This window comes from Mustelus asterias, chromosome 6, assembly GCF_964213995.1.
Source record: "Mustelus asterias chromosome 6, sMusAst1.hap1.1, whole genome shotgun sequence".
Taxonomy (NCBI): domain Eukaryota; kingdom Metazoa; phylum Chordata; class Chondrichthyes; order Carcharhiniformes; family Triakidae; genus Mustelus; species Mustelus asterias.
In genome coordinates this window covers 2331413-2358510 of record NC_135806.1, presented here as the reverse complement: position 1 = coordinate 2358510, position 27098 = coordinate 2331413, and the positions used below count along the sequence as shown (strand labels likewise).

General features: G+C 40.5%; 1 protein-coding gene across 2 annotated transcripts in view; it reads left to right on the top strand.

Annotated features, from left to right (window-relative positions):
* ccdc171 (coiled-coil domain containing 171) overlaps positions 1-27098 on the top strand; it is a 233144-nt gene that overhangs the window by 131306 nt on the left and 74740 nt on the right. For both annotated transcript variants that reach the window (XM_078213908.1, XM_078213909.1), the window contains exons 18-20: positions 3522-3748; positions 4749-4937; positions 6856-7047. In XM_078213908.1, the coding sequence (XP_078070034.1) occupies positions 3522-3748; positions 4749-4937; positions 6856-7047 (608 nt within the window). The remainder of the gene's footprint in view (positions 1-3521; positions 3749-4748; positions 4938-6855; positions 7048-27098) is intronic.

Below are 27098 nucleotides of genomic sequence, written 5' to 3'. Positions count from 1 at the left end.
CTGAGTCAAAATTCTGGGACACCCTTCCCAACTGCACTCTGCAACTATCCTCCTCATATGGACTGCAGCAAGAAGACCAGTTCATCACCACCACCTCCCACATATTTAAGGATGGGCAATAGATACCAGCCTTGCCAGGGATACCCACATTCATGAATGAAAAAATATTCTGATGTTGCCTATGTCTGTTTTGCCATGAGTTTTGAATACAAACACCACAATGTTTAAAGTGTGCTGCTATTGCCTTGGTACCCATTGAATCCTTCATAATGACTGTCAGTGCCTCATAAATCTTCAGCATGCTGAGATAAATACCACCAGTACCTGTGGATTCATTTGTTGTGAATCTCTTGTACCCTGTATAGAACTTCCATAACATTTTATGCAATGTAGGGTTTAAAAATAAATGACTAGCCTGAAACATTCATAGCTTCTCTGAAACTCTTGCATAAAGAATCCATAATTTAAATTGACAAAGGTATTGTGAATCGGAGCGCACACTAACTGTGGGAATGCAATTCGCAAGAACAGAAGTGAGCTATACATTGGAAAGAATACAGATATGCCATGCTGAGTACATTTCAGCAATTCAAATTGTCTCTAAAGGAATCAGCACACATCCTTTCGTATTTTATTTATTGTTTACTGTGGTGGTTATCTGTAGCTTTAGGGGATGGTTCACTTCAAGTTCTACAGGTTTTAAGTGCCATGAAATGCAATATAATATTATTTGCATATATCATCAGAACCTGTTCAATAGAGAGAAGCAATATTACCATAAAGGAATTTTGCTGAGGACCTATAATAAATGCCACTTAATGTTTACCCCTTCTCTCTTACTCCCTCTCTCTCCCCTTCACCTATTCCTAAAACCAGCATAAATATATCCCATTCCAGTAAAATTCCGGAGCAGACAAAATGTGACTAGGGGCAGAGAATGCATGCATTCTAATGACCAGTTTAAGGTATCATGGGCCACATGATTTCAAGTCCTCTTAAGTTGCGTAAACGATTGTGCAAGAATGCATATCTAAATCATCAAATTATCTCCTGGTGTTTTGGAACTTAGCTATTCAGACTTGAAAATGTGACTGACTGGGACTGAAGTACTGAAATCTCAAACATGTTAAGCAATGATATTTCAACAAAATTAATTTACACACCACTATATACTTTTTTTCTGGGATGATATCAGCAACATTTTTTTGTGTTTGGGTATAGTAATATACAAAACACTTTTGTCTATATTCTACAATATTTTTGATCCTATGATTGGAAGAGCTGAAAGATCTGTTGAATTGTTGTAGAGTTTAGAAAATACGTATGTATGGCTGGGTTTTGACAGCTGTTTCAAGTATATCTTTTTCCATTGTAATGTAATAGTTCAATTAAATTGAACATGACCTTTATTATACAGCTTGGCCTCAACTATTGCATTGAAATTGAAGTACAATGCCAAAATATATTGTAGGAATTTGGAAATTCTATTCCAGTGCAATTTTGTTTCCAGGCAAAACAAACTGACAATGCCATTTCAATGTTGGCTTACGAGAAGCAAAAATTCAGTTCCCAGTTCCAACTGTAGTACAGTCATTGACCATTAGGTGGGAGCTAGTGTATCACAAATACCTGGGTTGCTTGACTTTTGTACAGTGCTGGAAATCTTTTTGGACAAGGGCGTTGGTACATTTAATATAAATCATTTTGTGCTTTCTATACGCTTGCAGCTAATGATCAGGTAGTGCAAAAATATTTACCTTCCTAAAATCCTGATCGAACTCTCTTTTTTTCATGGAATGTGAGCACTAAAAATCAAGGCAGGCGGTGACTTGCGCATCATGCAATTTGGTGTCTTGAAGATCTAACCAGTGCATTGAGAAAAGCTGTCATATAACACCTTTGCTATGTTTTTAAAAATGGAAACTATTTACATTTTTGGACAATTCAGCCTGTCCTCCGTCACCAGAGTCAATTTGATATCCACTGCTCAGCTTATTGCTGGTTCAGGATTGGCTTTTCCCTGGTTTTGGAGCAACCTGGAAGCATTGATTTCTGATCCTGTTAGTAAAACACTGTGCAGTTTCCGCAAATAGTTACAGAAACCGAACAAGCGTAATTTCTTTCCGTTACAGATGAACTTGTTTCAATCACATTATACTTTTTTAAAACTAACTAGAAATGCTTTGCATTGGTAACAGGTGGCAACAGTGGCACAGTTGTTTCACTGCTGTCTCATAGTGTCAGGGATCCGGATTTCATTCCAGCCAGGGGTGACTGTGGGATGTTTGCACGTTTTCCCCGTGTCTGCGTGGGTTTCCTCGGGTGCTCCAGTTTCCTCCCAAAGTCCAAAGATGTATGGGTTAGGTTTATAGGCCATGCTAAATTGCCCTTGGGTCAGGGTAAATATGTAGGGTTACGGGGATAGGTCCTGGGTGGGATTGTTGTGGGTGCAGCCTCGATGGGCCGAATGGCCTCCTTCTGCACTAGGGATTCTGATTTATTCCTTCATAGGATCTGGGCGTCACTGGCAAGGCCAGCATTTATTGCCCTTGAGAAGATGGTTGTGAGCTGCCTTCTTGAATCGCTGCAATCCATGGTGTAAATGCACCCACAGTGCTGTTAGGGAGGGAGTTCCAGGATTTTGACCTCGCGATAGTGAAGGAATAGCGATATAGTTTGAATTATTTTATTAATGAAAGAATACACCTTTACTAACCAAAATAATTTTCGTTATCCAATTTAATTTGTAACCTTGCTGTCACAGTCACTGCAAGAAACAATCACACCTTGCTTTACCAACCTTATAATAGTGAATACAGTAATTAGTAAACTTGATGAGTTTACTGCTTTAATTACTTGCTTTTGGCAAATAGTCTGGTGTTCATTTCAAGCCTCATATGTTGCGAGGCAGTCTTACTCTGATATGATCATCCTATACACTGTGTTTCAAACCTGCTTTTTTCATCAGTGCTATGGAATGTGTATAAATCTTAATTTAATTATGTTTGTAGTTTAGTGTATGGATAGCTACAGATGGATTAGGATTTTCTGTGGAATGCAGATCTGAAAAAGGGGGAAAAGACATTACCTAAACCTTGAAGTCATTTGGAAATCTAGGGTAAATGGGGCACACTAACAAGTGATAATTTCATTTATCTACACAAAACACATTTATTAATTATAAACCTGACAAAACTAGCAGTGAGTAGAACATGTTTGTTGTACTGAGGCCATAAAACCATCATATGAGAAGGATAATTACCAAACTCCATTGGGGAAATAAGTAATTGTGCTAGTAGTAAAATTTTAATTGCCTTAGAATAAAAAGGTAAATTACAGCTTAACTCCAGACGTAAATATCATGATTTCAGGAATTGAGAGATCTAGTGGAGTTATAGTTTTCATGTAAAATAGATTATTTATCTATTTTTTCAATAACTAGTTGAAGGGAATATCTAAATAAGTTTGGTTGAATAAAATAAATTACTCCACAGGGTAATTTTTTTCATTTCTTTATTTAGAGCCAAAGCACCTTCTTTCAATCCGTTCAACGGAAAATGCAGCTAAGGGTTCCTTTACAAAACTCATGGACAGACTAAGTGTGGAGATGGAAAATGTTCCACTCTGGTGTAATAGACAATTTGGATATGGGCATCAAAAGTCATTGGTACAAATACTGGGTGGTGGACTGTGCACTGCCAACGCCAAGGCAAGGAAGGAAGGACTACAGGTTACCATGCCTATAAAGGTAATGCTAATAATTCAGTGGTGAATCCATTTACCAACCTGATCATTTCTACTAATATTGTTAAACCTGAAGTGTGCCAACACATGGATTCTTTGCTGAAATAATGTACAGGCATCAACATTTTAAATGAGTGAAATGCTTACATCAGTCCTGTTGCCTCATTTCAAATTACCTGACAGATTTTGTTCTTAGGATGCTGGAATTTATTGAGAAATAGTGCTTGTTCAGCAAACAAAATGTTTGAATCAGTTTTACTCATTCATGGACATTCCTGTATAGAAGGAGGCAAATTAGCTGGTTGTGCATGTGCCAATGCTTACTCCTCCATGTGAGCTATTTACTTTAACCCCATTTTCCTGTAATTGAATCTTAGAAATGTTGAATTTAAAATAAACTATGTATTAACAGCATATGTTTTGGCTCCAAATTATATGTAGATTTGCACCACAAAGTGAAAGAACTCAATCTCATTGCAGTGGAACAGATTTTAATCCCAAGTATAATAAATCCAAGGTTTGCTTTAAACAGTCTTGTAAGGTAATCTTTTTGTAGCAGTAAATATTTTTGATACTCTATACCACTTTTGATTGTGGGGCCACACCAATTTTACTCTGAAATAACAACCCTAAACTACACACACAACCCTTCTCCTGTAACATCCGTCTCATTTCTTACTAAATAATTTTTTTTTATTGTGTGAAGGTCAGTTAACAACTAAAATGATTATCGGTCAGGATTGAAAGCAAGTTTATCAATAATAAAAATGTTTAGTTTATAGGAACCTCAACTTGACTGGTAAGCAGGTACTACTTCTCAATAAATTCCAGTATCCTAAAAACTCAACTACAATTGATAAGGTGGCTGTAATTTATTTCAATTATACAGGACTAACACAGTTCAGTCCACTTTTGTTTGTTTCTAGATTTTGTTTTATATTGTTTTAATTATTTAAACCAATTTAGTGAAATGTCTGAGTTTTTAATGCTTTGTTCTTTACCAGCATTGTGTGGAAATTTTGAAGAAACAGATCCTTGAGTTTACTCAGAGGCTGCACGCAGCAGAAGTCGAACGTCGCTCATTGCGTATGGAGCTTACGCAACTTAAAAACTACATGAGTGAACTGAAAATAGAAAGTGGGAAATCTCAGACCCTTGAACAGCAGCTGAGCGACCTCAAGCAGAATATGAAGGTGAACAGTTCTTCACTTTGTGTGTTATTGGGCTGTTTGAAATCTCAAGGTTAAATAGGAACTATCTTATTTCTGGGCAGTTTTCCAGCTTTCCAGCATTGCACTCCCTTAAAATTGTTTGTGTTATATAAAAGTCTCTTTTTCATGGCATTGACATCTTTGTGCCACTTGTGCTGACTCCGTCATTAGTACAAACAGTTTGTTTTACTGTAAAGGTTTAATATAAAGTCAAAAAAGATATAGCTTGGATTAAATGTTAATAGTTAACAGAATGATTTCATTAAAATGTCTCCTGAATGACACAAGTTTATTGGCTTTACATGCTGCTCTGATTTTTAAGTTTTATAAAGAGATTATAGACGACTGTTAAATAGTAGACACAAGCTAATTTTAGTGTCACTTAGTGAAGTTGTAAAAGGTTACTACAGGAATTCATTGAAGTGGTTATGCAAATCTGTAAATTGAAATTGTGCACGGTACCTTGGAAAACACAGTACATTTATTTCTGAAATAAGGATAGCATTTGGTCCGGCGTAATAATCCATTTGGTATGTTTTCTCCTGATTTACTAACCATAAAAATTATGATACTGTGAATTAGACAGTGCCAAATCGTGCATCCATTGATACTCATCTCCTCTGTTTTGCTGGTTTCTGAATAGAATACTAGATCTTCAGGTTTGAAGATTCCATTTCAGGAGGGTTCAAAAATAGTCAGAGACACCATTTAGTAAATAGGTGTTTTGATAACTAACACATCACTGGCGGCTCACTTTCCTGTGTTTTTTTAAAGAATCAGCCAGCTACGTAGCTACTTTTATTAAATTTCTAGATTGTTGAAATGGAATTCAAATTCTCAAATTGCCATGGTTGGATTTGATTTGTGCTTCCTAGATTAGATGTCGCGTAAAATAACCACTAAACTACTGTATCAGTTGTTGATATAATTTGATAACTTTCTGGAATATTTGGTCTTGTTTAAGGACATTATCTTTACTTGCATCTTGCACAATCTATATTTTGAGAATAATTAAGGATAAATTGGATTCTATCCTTGGGACTGTACTGATCCACAAATAAACCACAGTGATCGTACCAGAAAATGTCATTGCCTAATGGTGATGATTATTATATCAATCATGTATGTTATGGGCCAAGACGGGGCATCACGGTGGCAAAGTGGTTAGCACTGCTGCCTCACAGCGCCAGGGACCCATATTCGATTCCAGCCTTTAGGTGACTGCGTGGAGTTTGCACATTCTCCCTGAGTCTGCATCGCTTTCCTCCGGGTGCTCCGGTTTCTTCCCTCACTCCAAAGATGTGCATGTTAGATGGATTGGCCATGGCAAATTGCCCCTTAGTGTCCAAAGGTGTGTAGGTTGGTGGATTGGCCATGGGAAATGTGTAGGGTTATGGGGTTAGGGTGGAGGGGAGGTCCTGGGTGAGATGCTCTTTCGGAGAATCGGTGCAGACTCGATTCTGTGAACGTCGCAGGTTCATTCACTGTTTTGGGAAGTTGGCTGAGATCACTATAAGGATGTGATAATTGGTTTCTGCAACCCTGGCTTAGGGTGGAGGTGCTCTTGATCACTACCTAATGGCCCTGGTGGGAAATGTATGCCGATGGATACCCGGAATGGACTTGGCTCTGAATCACCACCACTTTCCCACAACTAGATTTGTTAACATTCTCTGTTCAGGATCAATTTGATGGCAATGATTAATTAATAAAACTCAATAATGGCAAATTAATCAGAATTTTTAGAAACTCCATCAACAATTTTGTTGTACAAATGAAGAACAGTCGGTTTAAAATCAGTCATAGTTTATTAGTGGTAGCCATTTGTCACACAATCCAAATAGCCTTTGAAGAAAGATTAAGTGAGTTGGTGTCTAATTCCATAAATCTATTCTTGTAGACCCAGAAAATGGTTCCATTTGAGAGGTTTGGGAGTATTTGTGAAGAGCTGAATAATGCTTTGCTCAGAGAGCAACAGGCCCAGCTGCTGTTAAATGAACAGGCACAGCAGATGCAGGAATTAGGATTGCAACTGGAATTACATTCCCATGAAGAAGCAGAAAAGGATCAGACCCTATCTGAGGCGGTAAAGGTAAGCAGTTAACCACTTTCATAGAACCATCTTGTCCTCTCTTTAACTTTCTCGTTGACTTTGCTGCCTTTAATAGAGTCCACTGTAGATGTGTGGTGTACCTGTTTCATCATAAATGCAGAGGTGTCCACATTACTCAGCCAATTGCTTTTTCTATACAGGGATTTGCAGTGAAGAAGTACAAAATATGCTAATTTCGCTCTTTAAAAAAAGACACAATTAGACTGTTTCAGGAAGAAGTTAGCATTCTGCTATCATATGGTCTAGAATATTGAAAATGAACAAAGGTAATTTATGAAAAATTGTGGAATCTGCAGGGATATAATCTTCAGAAGCAAAAAAACTCTGAAAAAGTTAAATGATGTGTGGGCTCGTGCATATTGTGCAAATGCTGAGAGGCGGGGAGGAAGCAAGGTGGGGAAGAGTAGGTGATGAATTTAAACAGAAGTGAGAAAGGAGTGGTGAGAAGGGTTGGGACTCGTGCAGCTGGTGTATGTGAGAAGAGAATGGTGCGACTGTATGGTTTGGAGAGAGGAAAGGAGAAGGTGAGTATGCTTGAAATGTGAGAGACATGTTGCAATCTGCTCTGGTGATTGTACACTGAAAGATGGAGGGAAGGGAATTACTGAAACTGGGGGGCAAGGGAGTGTTGAGGTGGGTGTTTTGAGAGATCATCATAAGCTCTTGCTCAAAAGCTGCAGCCCTTGAAGCCTGTTCATGTTGATATCTGTATCTTCTGTCGTGTTCTGAGTGAGCGTTGTCAGAATTGATCTCTCAGATAACTAAGCCACAGTATAGGGCATTTAAGGGGAGGGACAATGTAAATGTATCTGTCTCAACCTCATTGAGGGATAGAGAGCTATACTTCCCTCCCTGCTCCTGAGGATATTGAACCTTACAACACTGAATACAGGTACTGAGGGTGACGCTGCCGGCACTGAATCATCCAACCACCACCCTTTAGACAAACATCATTTCAGCTTTGCAGTCACTCAGCCTTTCCTCATAAGACCTTCCCACCATACCAGGCAACATCCTGGTAAATCTCCTCCACACCCTTTCCAATGCTTCCACATCCTTCCTATAATGTGGCGACCAGAACTGTATGCAATACTCCAAGTGCGGCCGCACCAGAGTTTTGTACAGCTGCAACATGACCTCATGGCTCCGAAACTCAATCCCTCTACCAATAAAAGCTAACACACCGTATGCCTTCTTAACAACTCTATTAACCTGGGTGCCAACTTTCAGGGATCTATGCACATGGACACCGAGATCTCTCTGCTCATCCACACTACCAAGTATCTTACCATTAGCCCAGTACTCTATTCCTATTACTCCTTCCAAAGTGAATCACCTCACACTTTTCCGCATTGAACTCCCATTTGCCACCTCTCAGCCCAGCTCTGCAGCTTATCTATGTCCCTCTGTAACCTGCAACATCCTTCCGCACTGTCCACAACTCCACCGACTTTAGTGTCATCTGCAAATTTACTAACCCATCCTTCTACGCCCTCATCCAGGTCATTTATAAAAATGACAAACAGCAGTGGCCCCAAAACAGATCCTTGCGGTACACCACTAGTAACTGAACTCCAGGATGAACATTTACCATCAACCAGCCCTCTGTCTTCTTACAGCTAGCCAATTTCTGATCCAAACCGCTAAATCACCCTCAATCCCATGCATCCGTTTTTTCTGCAATAGCCTACCATGGGGAACCTTATCAAACGCTTCACTGAAATCCGTAAACACCACATCAACTGCTTTACCCTCATCCACCTCTTTTTGGTCACCTTCTCAAAGAACTCAATAAGGTTTGTGAGGCACGACCTACCCTTCAAAAAACCGTGTGACTATCCCTAATCAAATTATTCCTTTCTAGGTGATTATAAATCCTATCTCTTATAATCCTTTCCAAAACTTTGCCCACAACAGAAGTAAGGCTCACTGGTCTATAATTACCAGGGTTGTCTCTACTCCCCTTCTTGAACAAGGGGACAACATTTGCTATCCTCCAGTCTTCTGGCACTATTCCTGTAAACAATGATGACATAAAGATCAAAGCCAAAGACTCCTGAGCCTCCCAGAGAATCCTAGGATAAATCCCAACCAGCCCAGGGGACTTAGCTATTTTCACACTACTTCTGCCATAAAAAAAACTTAAAGACTCAGCTTCCTCCGCCTTTTGATGAAGAGATTTTCAAGGATTCCCTACCATTTGAGAGAGGAAATCTTCCTTGTCACAGTTCTCAATGGGTGACCCATTATTTTCGAACAGTGGCCCGCTAGAATTGGATTTTTCATCAGGAAACATCCTCTGCACATCGACCCTGTCAAGACTAGTTATAATAAAAGCAGTAAGGCTCTCTCGCCCTCAACCCCAACATGCACTGCATGCCCCATCCATGCCAAACCCTCTTACCCTCCATGCCAACTTCTGCCCTTTCACCCACCCCAAAGCCCCTATGCAAACTTAGTGGCATACCAAACCATGATCCCCTCACTCATTCCCATGGTCCTTTATAAGACATTTGCTAACTTATGTCAAGTCATGCCAAACTATGCACTTTGCCCTTACACCTTCCATACCAACCCACTCATTATGCACCAGGGGCAGAACTCTGGAGCCATGCTGAGGTGAAATGATGTTCTAAGTATCTATTACAGACTTTGCTAGAATAAACAAAAACACTCGTTGATAAAAGCCAATTCAAGACGTTTAAAGCCCTTCAAGTACTTGATCCCTTATGAAAATAAGTATTTGTATTCATAGCCCCACATCACAGACGGCTAATCACTTTATAATTACTTGAAGCTGTCAATCAAACTAAACTTGCAAGCATCCCACTGTGATATTGATGGGTTGTGGAAGCAGTCAAGCAGTACAAATCCTATCATGATGGCCCTCAGGCTTATGTCAACAAAAAGCATTTGAAATAGTGAGCACCATTTTTTTCCAAATGAGACATACTTTTTTATTTCAAAATTTAAAGATTGGGGATTTAAATGATTTGACAGCTTGACAGTTCATCATAACTCTTCCACCTTCTTGCACATTAGTGTCTACTCTTAATCCCAAAAGGGTACCCGACCTCTCCAAAGAACTCTGGTATGTTTGGGCCATCCCCTCAAATTTGTAAATCCCACAAGTCATTTTTCAGAAATCTCAGTGAGAAAATTCCTTCTGAATGAAGGCAGCTTCACTTTTGAATATGCCATTGCCTCCGTTAACTGTGGATGTGTAAAACATGCCCAATCCCCCTCCCCCATCCCCAGTAAAAGTAGTAGGTGCTGGATATGAGAGCTAGACTTCTGTACTTAGAGCGCTGGCACCTTTTTGTCTAAGGCATAATACCCTCTGAATTTGAGCTATTTTGTTTGTTATTAGAAGAAACTGTTTAATTCACCTAATGTTTCCCTTTCGTGTCGTATTTTCAGACCACTTTTCCTGCAAAATGCAATCAAAAGATTGGGATTTGTAAATATTTTGCTTTTCTTAATTAATTAACGGGTTATGCTTTTTCATCTGTTGTGCTTAATGCTGCTTTAGTTTCTGCCTGTATACCACTGCTTTACAAAGTTTATGTTGGTTACATGCAGTATCTGCTTAAGAAGACTTTTTGAAAGTTGATAGGGGTGAAGAAGCAGGACATCCTCCAGAACACTGTGAAATGCAAAGATAGTCTTTTGAAGAAGAGCTACATAGATTTGTTTCCTCTGGAGATGATCTTGAGATTTAACAGTGCGCTGTGGGATATCCTCTTTGATTTTGCAGCAGTCAACATTGTCATGTCACTGTTTTCTCAGGGTGCACGTCCTGATAATCTTTCATATGTCGGACAGCATTTTTACAAACTCTAATCTACATGTTACTGAATAATGTCGATATTTCAGGAGCATAACTTTAGAGAAATGTAAAATGTGTTTTTACAAATTCCCTCCTCTACCCCTCTCCCCTCTCATCTTTCGTCTCCTCTCGCTCTCCATTAACCATCTATCCTCACCTTCTTTCCATTTAAGCCTCTTCTCTTTCCCTACCATCACACTTTTCTCCCTCTTCTTCAGCCCCACTATTCTCCTGCACAATTCCCCCCCCCGCACACCTGGCCTCTCACACCTCACACATACCCCTCATCGCACGCACTTCCCCCTCCTTGCCCTCCACCCCCCCCCCCCCCCCCCCCCACTCCTTTCCAGAGGATGTTGACTCACACTCTGCTATGATTTTGTGAAGCTGCATCTTCCACTCTTTCAGCAAAGTGTCTGTTGTTAATATGTGCACTCAGACAGTGATTATCAGGCGTCCATTCAGCAATTGATGGCACATTTAAGCTCAAATTTGTCCTCAATTGGCAGTTGCAAACCTGCATTTTCCAGGCGGGGCTGCTGGATGGTGAACAAAAGAAACCTTGTCTGATTTCTCTCTCTACCCTGGGACTAGAAGGCCAGCTGTGGTGCCCAGCTACTGCCTGCCTAATATTGATTAACTCAGCAAGATGTTCCTTGTCTGTCTGATTCAGTGGCATATCATTCATTGCATTTAGCCAATAATGCTGAGGCATGCACCCATAGGCTTTGTCAATCACTTTAATCGCTAGAAAATAAATTTATTTAACCCAAAACAGTATAATAAAACCCGAGACACTGCCAGGGATAATTTCAATGTTCTGAAATGCATGTAGTACTGAATCAGAACACTTCTACTAGTTTACAAGGCTTGTTATACTTTAGATAATTCTGAGTGACAGTCCAGGAAAAGAATCTGAATTAACAGTTGTATTTTGAAAGTGCAGGCACTTAATTTTTATCGCTTACCATTCGAATGCTCAGAATTCGCAACAAGTTGATGTGCAAGATGTCTGAAGATAGCATCTTTGCAGGGTTCTCTTGATCTCTTGTAAATCTTGCAGAATATCGGCAGCCCTGGGGAAATGCATAAAAGGCTATTTACACCTAATGTGGTAGAGTTTCTGCTTTGGGCATGATCAGAAATCTGATCGCTCAAAATTGCACTACTTTCTCCGATTGAAAATCTTTGCTCAAGTTTCTGCTCCAAGGCAAAAATGAGAATTTTTAATTAGCATGTCTACTCATTCACCTGTGAATAACCTGATTTTAAATAGCTGAAAGTAACCGTAGCTTTTTAAAATTTAATCATTTACTAACTTTGTTACTGTGCGTTCATCAGTTTGTTAGCATATCAAATATTTTTTTTACTTTGAAAAGTTTTTAAAAGGTGCCTGTGTGCCGAAAAGAAAATAAATGCTCGATTTTAAGAGCCTCTTTGTTGGCTTGCAAAGGGGCATAATTAGTGGAAATTTGCCAACGTGATTAATTCAGCCGTGGGCAGGGCCAGCTTTGTGGGCAGGGCTGTTTTCCAGCATATTTTTAAAACTAGGGCAAAAGATCATAGAAACTCAATTTGCGCTGGATGTAATTTACACATTGACATTTTTTAACACTGATTTGGCCCAAATTGTGTGCATTGTGAAGCCAGCATATCCTAGCGGGAACTCCAGGAAAAATAGCTCCTCATGATCCTACAACTCTTTGCACAACAGCTATTGATCAGTATTTTCAAATGTATGAAACGTACCCAGAATTATCTATCTCTTTTCCAATAGACTAATAATTGTTAAAGCCAGCAGTTTGCAACACAAGCATTTACATTTCTCATGAAACTTTGCACCAATTAATTATGAACTGCAGCTAGTGTACAGCATCACTGACGCAAGAAAACTTATTGCGCTGCCTTGCTAGCAGCACATTTATATTGTTCTTGTTGAAATCTGGTTGGTGCACAAGAGATATTAAACTAACAGTAAAAATGGATTATGAAAGCAGCAGGAGTTAGCATGCTAGTTTCTGCACACACACAATCCTATCATGCAAAAGGAGGCCATTTGGCCCATCGAGTCTGCACCGACCACAATCCCACCCAGGCCCTATTTGCATAACCCCATGCATTTACCCTAGCTAGTCCCCCTGCCACTAAGGGGCAATTTAGCATGGTCGATCCACCTAACCTGTACATCTTTGGACTGTGGGAGGAAACCGGAGCACCCGGAGGAAACCCACGCAGACACCGCACAGACAGTCACCCAAGCTGAGAATCGAATCCGAGTCCCTGGCGCTGAGAGGCAGTAGTGCTAACCACTGTGCGCCCAAAAGGAATAAACACAAACAAGAAGCACACCCTCCAACTTAGCATTAGCCAAACCAGGAGAAATGCATTAATTTTACTACAGTATGGCATAGAATCATAGCCAATAAGCCCATCAAGCCTGCATCAACAACAATTCCACCCCATAACCCCACATATTTACCCTGCTAATCTGCCTGACACTAAATGGCAAATTATCATGGCCAATCAACCTAACCTGCACATCTTTGCAATGTGGGAGGAAACTGGAACACCAGGAGGAAACCCATGCAGACATGGGTAGAATGTGCAAACTCCACACAGATAGTCACCCAAGGCCGGAGTTGAACCCAGGTCCGTGGCATTGTGAGGCAGCAATGCTAACCACTGCGATGCCCTATAACATTCTTGCCCCACATCAGAAGCTGGGTTGAGACTGCACAAAACTTTATTCACTTTGGAATAGAGGCAAAAGAAATCTTATTTTGCTATTGTGAACAGGATTCCAACCCGGGTACTGGAGATGGAAGAACATTTACTGCAGAAAATAATGTTGTACTACCAAGAAGAACAATGTGATAGAATCCTGTGTAATCCAGTCTTCTGAATCTAAACTTCCTATGTTGGTTGAAATACACTTTGTCAAAATTGTAACTCTCACCCTGTCTCATTACTTAATGCTATACTTCTGTAATCAAGTCATACGTGTAGGAAGTTACAGTCTCTAATGTGCCTTAGGGCTACTTATGTCAGTTTGGAAACTGATGTAATAAGGTTGAAAGCAAAACAAACCTGAACTCACTAATGTTCAGCCTGATTTAAAAGTAGATAAGCCACCTATTTAGACAGACCTATGTGCGTTTTGATAAATCTACAGAAACATGATTAACATTAGTCTGTCTTTGCATGGAAGAAATGCTTTGAAACATTACTGAAATTATGGTTCAGATGATCACAGTTTTCAAAGTTAACATTAAATTATGTGAATATTATGTGGAATTTTACATATCTATTTATGAACAAAATTTTCCTTATCTTTTTCTAATTGGGCCTGTTATGATGGAAAGCATTCTCTGCTGTGGTTGTAATACTGTAAATAAGGCAAAATTGTAACACCCTCAACTTACATAATTAGCTTATATAATTTTCTTATGATTCTTGGTGCAGCAATTGTGTTCTCTTGGATTAAGCTGTGATATTCCAATACTGTGTGCAGTTCAGATAAGTGTAGCTATATTGACCTCTCTCAGACACACAATTACCAGGCAGTACATTTTTAGTTTAATTTCATCAGGGTTTAATTAGTATACAAATAAAACTTTCCTTATCTTTTTCTCCACCTAATTGGCCTGTCTTTGCTAATGTGTGAAATGTGTGAAAGTGGGCTGTAATTAGGATGACCGTGTTCACCTTTTCCTTTCTAACTTACAATTGCCTGAAGGTCTCAGAACCTTAAAACAGTGCCTAGGATTATTGCTTTGCAATCACTCTGGCTATCCCACAGGCTTTATCATGAGCAGAAGGGCTTTGGGTGCTGCAGTTTCCCACTGTAAAGCAGGATCTTCATCCCTTTGCCCACTAAATGTTTATTGATTATCTCACTGTTCCACGCTCAGCTTCCAACAACTTAATATCAGGTGACAGTCGAGAGAGTTCTCTGAGTAATTAGAGTTGAGCATTGGGGGAACAATTAGGAGCAGAGTTATTAAACTTGATTTATCCTGTTCTCCCCTGCACTGCTTACTGGATATCAAGCCATCACATACTCGAGAAGGACCATGAACTCACGCTTGTTAGAAATTAGTGGGTATCCAACGACTTACTATTATTTTTGTATTACACGAAGGTAGGCAGCAACTTCCAGTTACAAGGTTAAAAATTTCAGAATCGTTAAGTTTGTCAAGGGGTTTAATTAGGCCAGTGTAAAGCATATGATGTGGCTTAGTGAGTAGAGGAAGTCTTTAAATGTTGCTGTCAGTTTTGCACAGGCATGTTATCAGTCACTATGAAAAGTTTTAGTGCTCAATAATAACAGTCAGGGGGAAAGAAACTTTGTATGATTAATGAACATGTTATGCAAATGTTACCAATTTGCCATATGAAAGATTTCTAAATGACTTTATCCATTTTGGGAAGATGAGTTTAGTGCTTCACAATGCAATCCTAATAATCTAATCTTTTTTTTTAACTCTCCATTTAAATTTGAGTTCTTCCCACTGTCCAGAAGAAGGATAATCTGACTTGGAGATTCTGTTTATTGTTGAATTGTTGCTCGACTCTTGAGTTGAGAAATTAACACCAATGCCAGCTGTGTTTCTAGTGCATTGGTTCAAATGTCATTTCAGGTGTTCAGATAACATAAAAGGATGGCAAATCTTTGCAATGGTACATCTTCATAAGCAAAACTCCACAAAAGAGCAAAATACGTGATGTTTTCTGTGTAACAAAACCAGCTTCAGCATGAATCCAGGATATCTGTCTGGCCTGAGGGGCATTAGCGTGTACCTGCAGTGGCCTGAAGTAATAAGGTCATGGTTTGTTAAGTACATGGCTACAAGTTATCCACCAAGCAGTGCCACCATTTTAATCTTGCTGGTATGACCTCAATGCTCGCAGAGCCTACAGAATTGCTTTAGGGGTTCATTACTCACATTTTTTGGAATTCAAGTGCAACTTGCTACCCTGGGAATCCTATTTTACAGATAACCTGGACTATATACTTCAGCAAAATCAGAATGCTCTCTTATCCAGATCCTCCTGGCTTCAGAGATAAAAAAAAAAGAAATGCTACAGAACCAAGAAGCTGGTTCCCCTGACTCTAGATTGAAACTGAATTGGCTGTGTTACTCAGACAAGCCGCAAGAATTCCTAACATGGGACTGATGTCACACTAATACACTAGAGAGTGCTCTTATGCAGGTGGGGAATTGTGTGAGACACTGTTGGACAAAATTAAAAGGAGCTTTATTTTGCACATTGCTGCGATTCAGACAGGAGTGTTTTTAAAAGTGATTTTTTAGCCCTCAGATATTTCATTTTAATGTATAAAAAATCCAGCAATATAAAATTGAAAAATTAACTGGAATGATTTCTTCATTCAAAAATGTTGAAGCTTAGACACTTGAAAAGCAAATAACAATTTATCAATGGAAAGGTGCAATTCATACTTAAAAACAAACTCCAATCTGTGATGCAAAATAGTTAGTGATTGGCATCTTGTTGGGTGTATATTTTACCTGTGTTTGTGCTCATTTTAAGTTGCTATCCTTTAATAGGTTATAGAAATATGATTGACTGTTCAGCACCATTTGTAGGAGGCAATCCGAAAGTGCACTACAGGTTATCAGATCAAGATATTTAATAAGTAAAAGCAGATATTAGAATACAATATCTTTCACTTTGAACGGAGAGAAAAGACTGAACTAAAGGGTCAATATCTGAATACCCATAGCACTTGTAACAAAACAGATGAATTGTCAGCTCAAATAAAAATTAATATGTGTGATCTGATAGCTTCACAGAGGCGTGGCTGCAGGGTGACCAAGGCTGGGATCTGAATATTCAAAGGTAAATGATTTTTCAGAAGGACAAGGTGGTAGGGTAGCTCTGTCAATTAAGGATGATAATACAATAGTGAGAGATGGCCTTGGTTCTAAAGATCAAGATGTAGAATCAATTTGGGTAGAGATAAGAAATATCAGTTCGTAGGGCAGTTACTATGGAGAAGCATGCAGGAGGAAATAATGGTGGCTAGAAAAAAAGATATGGCAACAATCATGTGAGGTTTTACTCCACACACACATTGGACAAATCCGATTGACAAAGGTTGGCTGGAGGATGAGTTAATTGTTTTTTGGCACCACTTTGTGGCTATTTTGGACTTGGTAGTGTACAATGAAACAGATTCAATTAATGACTTATGGTAAAGGAGCCTCGAGGTATCCAGGTATAACCATGATTGAATTTTGCATTCAGCTTGAAGGTGAGAAATGTGGGTCTAAGAATAGTGTCTTAAACTTAAATAAAGGCCATTTACAGAAGTATGAGGGCAAAGTGAACTGGGGAAATAGGTGAAAAGAAACAGTGGCAGATATTTAAGGAAATCCAGCAATTTAAAATTGAAAAATTAACTGGAATGATTTCTTCATTCAAAAATAACTCTCAGCAAAAATGTATTCCACTGAGAAAGAAGAACTCTAGGAAAAGGATGCACTATGTATAACTAAGGAAGATAGTGCCAAACATTGCAAAGATTAGTGGTAGATCAAATTTGATTGGACACATTTTAGAAATTGGCAAAGAATGTCTATATAATTAATTCAGAGGGAGAGATGAGGGAAAGCTAGCTAGGAATATAAGAAAACATAACAGTTTCTGTAAGAATTTAAAAAGGAAAAGAGTAAAGTAGCATTGGTCCTTAAGAGGGTAAAATTGAAGAATTAATAACTTGAAGCAAGGAAATGGTGGAAGCATTGAACAGATATTTTGCATCAGTCTTCACTGCAGAAGTCACAAAAGAAAACCTGAAAATCAAGAGGTAAAAGGCTGGGAGGAATTTAAAATGATCATTAGGGAAAGGATACTAGGAAAACGATTAGAACTAAAGGAAAGATCTACTCTGTGTTTACTGCTCCCAACGCGGTGTGCACTACATTGGGGAGATTAAACACAGACTGAGTGACCGCTTTGTGGAACACCTTCGCTCAGTTCACAAGCATGACTCCAACCTTCTTGTCGCTTGCCATTTCAACTCAGCATCTTGCTCTCATGCCCACATATCAGTCCTTGGCCTGCAGCATTGCTCCAGTGAAGCCCAATGCAAACTGGAGAAGCAGCATCTCATCGTCCAAATAGACACATTACAGCATCTCATCTTCCAGTTCGACACATTACAGCCCTCAGGACTCAACATTGAGTTAAACAACTTTAGACCTTTCTCCCGTGTCATTGCTATACACTAGGCCTTCTTATTTTTTCCGTTCGTGTCGCACTATTCCAAGGAGTTGGAAGATAAGAGTAAGAAATTAAAGTTTCAGCCTTCAACAGTCTTTTTTTAATGTATTTTATCTTCTGTATTACACAGTGCTATTCTCTGAACTATTTCTAATTCATAATTGGAGACTGTCTTGACAAGTTCCCAAATAAGAACATAAGAAATAGGAGCAAGAGTAGGCCATCTAGCCCCTCGAGCCTGCCCCGCCATTCAATAAGATCATGGCTGATCTGAAGTGGATCAGTTCCACTTACCCGCCTGATCCCTATAACCCCTAATTCCCTTACCGATCAGGAATCCATCTATCCGTGATTTAAACATATTCAGCAAGGTAGCCTCCACCACTTCAGTGGGCCGAGAATTCCAGAGATTCACCACCCTCTGAGAGAAGAAGTTCCTCCTCAACTCTGTCCTAAACTGACCCCCCCTTTATTTTGAGGCTGTGCCCTCTAGTTCTAGCTTCCTTTCTAAGTGGAAAGAATCTCTCCACCTCTACCCTATCCAGCCCCTTCATTATCTTATAAGTCTCTATAAGATCCCCCTCAGCCTTCTAAATTCCAACGAGTACAAACCCAAACTGCTCAGTCTCTCCTCATAATCAACACCCCTCATCTCTGGTATCAACCTGGTGAACCTTCTCTGCACTCCCTCCAAGGCCAATATATCCTTCCGCAAATAAGGGGACCAATACTGCACACAGTATACCAGCTGCGGCCTCACCAATGCCCTGTACAGATGCAGCAATGATGTGGAGATGCCGGCGTTGGACGCTGGCAACGCCGGTGGCATCTCCCCAACACCGGCATCTCCACATCATGACTACCATCGACACCGCAAACTGCCGGCTCCAAGTGGAGAGGATCTCCAAGAAGATCGCGCATATTGACACAGACATCAAGTTTCTACAAACATGCAAGAAAGCAGACAAGATACTGAAAGGACTATGGATCACGAACCCACTCAGGTCAACCTATAACACAGACTACACTGAGAGACTTTGCCGTCGCACCTCACTCACACTCCTCAAACACCAGATGCAGCAAGACATCTCTGCTTTTATATTCTATCCCCTTTGCGATATAGGCCAACATCCCATTTGCCGCCTTGATCACCTGTTGCACCTGCAGACTGGGTTTTTGCGTCTCATGCACAAGGACCCCCAGCTCCCTTTGCACGGCAGCATGCTGTAATTTATTTCCATTTAGATAATAATCCAATTTGCTATTATTTCTTCCAAAGTGAATAACCTCGCATTTGTTAACGTTATACTCCATCTGCCAGATCCTCGCCCACTCACTCAGCCTGTCCAAATCTCTCTGCAGACCTTCTACGCCCTCCACACGATTCACTTTTCCACTTATCTTTGTGTCGTCTGCAAACTTTGTTACCCTACACTCAGTCCCCTCCTCCAGATCGTCTATATAAATGGTAAATAGTTGAGACCCCAGTACCGATCCCTGCGGCACGCCACTAGTTACCATCTGCCAACCAGAAAAGCACCCATTTATTCCGACTCTCTGCTTCCTGTCGGATAGCCAATCCCCAATCCACACTAACACCCTACCCCCAACTCCGTGTGACCCAATCTTCTTCAGCAACCTTTTGTGAGGCACCTTATCAAACGCCTTTTGGAAATCCAAAAACACCACATCCACCGGTCCCCCTCCGTCAAATAGATGAGAGGAAATGTTAAGATGAACTTGGAAGATCATACTTTAGACTTTTTTTGTTTGTGATCAGACAATGAGTAGCTTTGGAATTTTTCAGAGAGGGAAATTACTCATCTATTTGTTTTAAAGTAAATTTATAGTCAGATGGCCAAGTATTCCTACGCTTCCTTTCCCTGAATGTATTTGAAACTTAGTAGAGACGTAATATTTTGAATAAATGACATTTCTGAAACTGATTATAGTCATAGAGGTTTACAGCATGGAAACAGGCCCTTCAGCCCAACTTGTCCATGCCACCCTTTTTTTTTTAAGCACCTAAACTAATCCCAATTGTCCACATTTGGCCCATATCCCTCTATACCCATCTTACCCATGTAACTGTCTAAATGCTTTTTAAAAGACCAAAATTGTACCAGCCTCTACTACTACCTCTGGGAGCTTGTTCCAGACACTCACCACCCTTTGCATGAAGAAATTGCCCCTCTGGACACTTTTGTATCTCTCCCCTCTCACCTTAAACCTATGCCCTCTAGTTTTAGACTTCCCTATCTTTGGGAAAAGGTATTGACTATCTAGCTGATCTATGCCCCTCATTATTTTATAGAGCTCTATAAGATCACCCCTCAGCCTTCCATGCTCCAGAGAAAAAAGTCCCAGTCTATCCAGCCTCTCCTTAGAACTCAAGCCATCAAGTCCCAGTAGCATCCTAGTAAATCTTTTCTGCACTCTTTCTAGTTTAATAATATCCTTTCTATAATAGGGTGACCAGAACTGTACACAGTACTCCAAGTATGGCCTTAACAATGTCTTGTACAACTTTAATAAGACGTCCCAACTCCTGTATTCAATGTTCTGACCAATGAAACCAACATGCTGAATGCCTTCTTCACCACTCTGTCCACCTGTGACTCCACTTTCAAGGAGCTATGAACATGTACCCCATGATCTCTTTGTTCTGTAACTCTCCCCAACGCCCTACCATTAACTGAGTAAGTCCTGCCCTGGTTCAATCTACCAAAATGCATCACCTTGCATTTATCTAAATTAAACTCCATCTGCCATTCCACTAGCCCAATTGATCAAGATCCTTTTGCAATCGGAGATAACTTTCTTCACTATCCACTACACCACCAATCTTGGTGTCATTTGCAAACTTACTAACCATGCCTCCTATATTCTCATCCAAATCATTAATATAAATGACAAATAACAGTGGACCCAGCACTGATCCCTGAGGCACACCGCTGGTCACAGGCCTCCAGTTTGAAAAACAACCCTCTACAACCACCCTCTGGCTCTGTCAAGAAGCCAATTTTGTATCCATTTAGATACCTCACCCTGGATCCCGTGAGATTTAACCTGATGCAACAACCTACCATGCGGAAACTTGTCAAAGGCCTTGCTAAAGTCCATGTAGACAACATCAACTGCACTGCCCTTCTTGGTTACCCCTTCAAAAAACTCAATCAAATTTCTGAGACATGATTTTCCGCTCACAAAGCCATGCTGACTGTCCCTAACCAGTGCCTGAAGATCCTATCTCTCAAAATACCTTCCAACAATTTACCCGCCACAGATGTGAAGCTCACTGGCCTGTAGTTCTCAGGCTTTTCCCTGCAGCCCTTTTTAAACAAAGGCAGAACATTTGCCATCCTCCAATCTTCAGACACCTCACCCGTGACTATCAATGATTCAAATATCTCGGCTAGGGGACCCGAAATTTCCTCCCTAGCCTCCCACAATGTCGTGGGATACACTTCTTCAGGTCCCGGGAATTTATCTACCTTGATGCGCTTTAAGACTTCCAGCACCTCTTTCTCTATAATATGTACATTCCTCAAGACATCACTATTTATTTCCCCAAGTTCCCTAACATCCATGCTTTTCTCAACAGTAAATACTGATGAGAAATATTCATTTAGGATCTCGCCCATCTCTTGTGGATCTGCACATAGATGACCTTGTTGATCCTTAAGAGACCCTACTCTCTCCCTTTTACGTTTTTGCCCTTTATGTATTTGTAGAAGCTCTTCGGATTCTCCTTTGCCTTATCTGTCAAAACAATCTCGTTTCCCCTTTTTGCCCTCCTGATTTCTCTCTTGAACCTATTCCTATACCCCGTATACACTTCAAGGGATTCACTTGATCCCAGCTGCCTATGCATGTCATGTGTCTCCTACTTCTCGACCAGGGCCTCGATATCCCAAGTCATCCAGGGTTCCCTACTTCTGCCAGCCTTGCCTTTCACTCTAAGGAATGTGCTTACCCTGAACCCTGGTTAACACACTTTTGAAAGCCTCTCACTTACCAGACGCCCCTTTGCCTTCCCACAGACTCCCCCAATTAACTTTTGAAAGTTCCTGCCTGATAGCATCAAAATTGGCCTTGCCCCCATTTAGAATTTTTGATTGAGTTGACTTCTGGTTTTCAGGAGCTATTCATTCTGTTGGCAAACTTTGAAAGAACAAAGAGACATTAAAAATATTAATTGCAGAATATTATTAGAAAATATTGACTTGAGGAAAAGGTCATCCGCTTTAAAATTACTAATTGGCATCCCTTTGCATTGCACATTGATAGCAAACAGACGGTTTAATACTCAGCAAATAAATCTCCTATCATTTGTGAGGAACATGGGTAATTTTGACAACTGTTCCTTTGGCATATTGATGCAATGAACATCACTGTTGTTCCTGATTGAGTAATTGATTAAGAATTCCAGCCAGACCTTGGCTTCCAACACCAATGACGAGCATGCATGAGCAATGATTGGCACTACCAGACACCTTCTGTAGAAGAAGCCACCATGCTCTTTGTGTGACCACAACAGCAGCCAGTTCCACAGCTGCTTCAGTTTGTGTCCTGACTTTTGTGTCCAAGTCCCCACATTGACACATACCTAATGTATTGCAACGCACCCACTTCACTGTTCTTCCTCCTCACTCTTTCGTACCAGACACCATTAGAATTATCCATACATTTGGAATGAAATTGAAAGCACAGAAGATTACATTGGAATGGATTTGAAGGGGATATTGAGATATTTAGCAAATACATATCCTGAAAACAATTGTAACTTGCTATCTAATTGCCATTGTATGCCAAATATCTTGGAGAATGTTGAAAAATGTGTAGCAGAAATATTTGCTGACTTAAAAGGGCATTTATTGGTGTGATGAAGGAATGTGTGTGGAATACTCTGATTTTTTTACCTTCCCTGTGGAACTCCGTTCCTGTGTCCGACTTTGAACCAAGGCTGTAATGAGGTCTGGAGTCAGATCTGAATCAAAATTGACATCAGTGACATAAAAAACAAAATAGTGAAGGTGCTGGAAATATTAGATGTAATAAAGAAAGATTATAGTTTGATCCCAGTAGATGCAGGCTGAGAACTCTGTGTCTGTTACTATTGTCTTAAACATTTAAAGCAGCATTTTGAACAATTTTGCAGTGAGTTGCAGCATGATAAATTGCAGTTTATGTCGCCCTGTGATGTTGAACTACACATTTTTCTGACTTAGCAGTTAATGTTTTTATGCCCTTGAATGGTTTCCTTTTCCATCTTGACGAACACAGTTTGCAGCATTCCTTCTGGAATCATAAGTGACATAAAGAAACGACTCTGTTGCCTCGGCTCCAGCAGTATTTCCACACTGAGAGCTTGCTCTGCTTTTGCAGCCTGCCACCTTTTCAACCTGCAAATAAATTGACTGCATAGGGTAACATTTTCTCTTTCTATGTCCAAGTGTCAGCTGTCACTTGGAAGGAGGACGAAGTAAATTCCGACATGGACCATCACGTGCAGGTAATAGAACTTGCTTGATATTCCTTCCATTGGAATTAACTAAAGAAACAGGCAGGAGGTCTGTAGCTGGCATGCGATCCTTGCTGCCCATTTTTTTTTTCTGTCTGCTCGTCGCTCCAGTGATGCATGATGCTAGGTGATAAAGGCAAAAATCGAATTCTGTATCTCAGAAAGCAGTGCTGCATAAGATTTGATAATTTGTGTAAAAGAAGAATTCAGGCAACAAACAGTAATGATGGGGACTACAAGGACACTTAACAAAATCTAAAAGGTAGGGAGTCTAAAACTAGAGGGCATAGGTTTAAGGTGAGAGGGGAGAGATACAAAAGGGTCCAGAGGGGCAATTTTTTCACAGAGGGTGTTGAGTGTCTGGAACGAGCTGCCAGAGGTAGTAGTAGAGGTGGGTACAATTTTGCCTTTTAAAAAGCATTTAGACAGTTACATGGGTAAGATGGGTATGGAAGGATATGGACCAAATGTGGGCAATTGGGAATGGCTTAGGGGTTTAAAAAAAAAGGGCGGCATGGACAAGTTGGGCCAAAAGGCCTCTTTCCAAGCTGTAAACCTCAATGACTATGACTCTATAATTGCAACAATTGGGCTTACTTAAAGAGTGACAACACTGTGATAGAAACCTGATGCCTAAGTATTCTGTGCAGACAAAAATGTTTTAGGTGCATTATATACTCACTAACAAAAGAAATATAAAGTCATAGAGTCATAGAGATTTACAGCATGGAAACAGGCCCTTCGGCCCAACTTGTCCATGCCGCTCTTTTTTATTAAATCCCTAAGCTAGTCCCAATTGCCTGTATTTGGCCCATATCCCTCTATACCCATCATACCCATGTAACTGTCCAAATGCTTTTCAAAAGACAAAAAGTGTACCCGCCTCTATTACTACCTCTGGCAGCTTGTTCCAGACACTCACCACCCTCTGTGTGAAACAAATGCCCTTCTGGACCCTTTTGTATCTCTCCCCTCTCACCTTAAACCTATGATCTCTAGTTTTAGACTCCCCTACCTTTGGGAAAAGATATTGACTATCTAGCCCCACACCTCAGGAAGGACATACTGGCACTGGAGCGGGTCCAGCGGAGATTCACACGGATGATCCCAGGAATGGTAGGCCTGACATACGATGAACGTCTGAGGATCGTGGGATTATATTCATTGGAGTTTAGGAGGTTGAGGGGAGATCTGATAGAAACTTACAAGATAATGAACGGCTTAGATAGGATGGACGTAGGGAAGTTGTTTCCATTAACAGGGGAGACTAGGACGCGGGGGCACAGCCTTAGAATAAAAGGGAGTCACTTTAGAACAGAGATGAGGAGAAATTTCTTCAGCCAGAGAGTGGTGGGTCTGTGGAATTCATTGCCACAGAGGGCTGTGGAGGCCGAGACGTTGAGCGTCTTCAAGACAGAAATTGATAAATTCTTGATTTCTCGAGGAATTAAGGGCTATGGGGAGAGAGCGGGTAAATGGAGTTGAAATCAACCATGATTGAATGGTGGAGTGGACTCGATGGGCCGAATGGCCTTACTTCCGCTCCTATGTCTTATGGTCTTATAGATGATCTATTCCCCTCATTATTTTATAGACCTCTGTAAGATCACCCCTCAGCCTCCTACGCTCCAGAGAACAATGTCCCAGTCTATCCAGCATCTCCTTGTAACTCAAACCATCAAGTCCCGGTAGCATCCTAGTAAATCTCTTCTGCACTCTTTCTAGTTTAATAATATCCTTTCTATAATAAGGTGACCAGAACTGTCACCCTATGTCTTGTACAACTTCAACAAGACGTCCCAACTCCTGTGTTCAATGTTCTGACCAATAAAACCAAGCATGCTGAAAGCCTTCTTCACCACTCTGTCCACCTGTGACTCCACTTTCAAGGAGCTATGAACATGTACCCCTAGATCTCTTTGTTCTGTAACTCTCCCCAACGCCCGACCATTAACTGAGTAAGTCCTGCCCTGGTTCAATCTACCAAAATGCATCACCTCGCATTTATCTAAATTAAACTCCATCTGCCATTCGTCAGCCCACTGGTCCAATTGATCAAAATCCTGTTGCAATCCGAGATAACCTTCTTCACTGTCCACTATGCCACCAATTTTAGTGTCATCTGCAAACTTACTAACCATGCCTCCTATATTCTCATCCAAATTATTAATATAAATGACAAATAACAGTGGACCCAGCACTGATCCCTGAGGCACACCGCTGGTCACAGGTCTCCAGTTTGAAAAACAACCCTCTATAACCACCCTCTGGTTTCTGTCATCAAGCCAATTTTGTATCCATTTAGCTACCTCACCCTGGATCCCGTCAGCTTTAACCTTATGCAACAACCTTCCATGGGGTATCTTGTCAAAGGCCTTGCTAAAGTCCATGTAAAATATAAAATATAGGGCAGGATTCTCCAGCCATTCACGCCAGCGGGATTCTCTGATCCCACTGCAGTGAACAGAGATTTGGCTGAGTGCCAAATTCTGCATACTCGCTGGCAGAGGCGGCGGGATGTGAATGGCTAGAGAATTCCAGGCATCATTTCTAATAGAGTTAGTAACAATAAAAGGGAAGTCTGGTTTTATGGAGCTTGCAAAAGTTCCCGCAAATTATTTTTAATGAAATTCCTTTTTTTTTGTTGCCTGATTAACTCATTCACAAATATCTAATCACTTTTCAGTGTTTTAATTTGTAATCATAGAAATCATTGAAACCCTACAGTGCAGAAGGAGGCCATTCGGCCCACCGAGTCTGCACCGACCACAATCCCACCCAGGCCCTACCCCCACATATTTACCCGCTAATCCCTCTAACCTACGCATCTCAGGATTCTAAGGGGTCATTTTTAACCTGGCCAATCAACCTAACCCGCACATCTTTGGACTGTGGGAGGAAACCGGAGCACCCGGAGGAAACCCACACAGACACGAGGGAAATGTGCAAACTCCAAACAGATAGTGACCCAAGCCGGGAATCAAACCCAGGTCCCTGGAGCTGTGAAGCAGCAGTGCTAACCACTGTGCTACCGTGCCGCCCTGTAGTCTCATTATAGCTGGCCCATGATTATTGCAGGTAGTATTGAGACAAGCCTCCTCATTTTTGAACAGTATTACTTGGGTAACAATACCAGCTGATAAAATTCTGAACAGAGTAAAAGATGATTTGCAAACAATAGAGTACCTTGCAAAATCTCCCCTCGTTCCCTGCTTTAAATACAATGAAAATGTAGCAAACTGAACAGGTTTGTTCTGAGGAAACATTTGAATGTTACCAGCTCACATACTTTATTATTGACAAAAATAGTTTTCAAATTTAGCAGATTATTTGAATTAAAGAATAATAGAGGAATGTTTGAAGCAAATGTACAAAAATAAATAAATCAAGGTGCATTCCTTAGCTGTCCCTCATTATGTCTTGTGTATC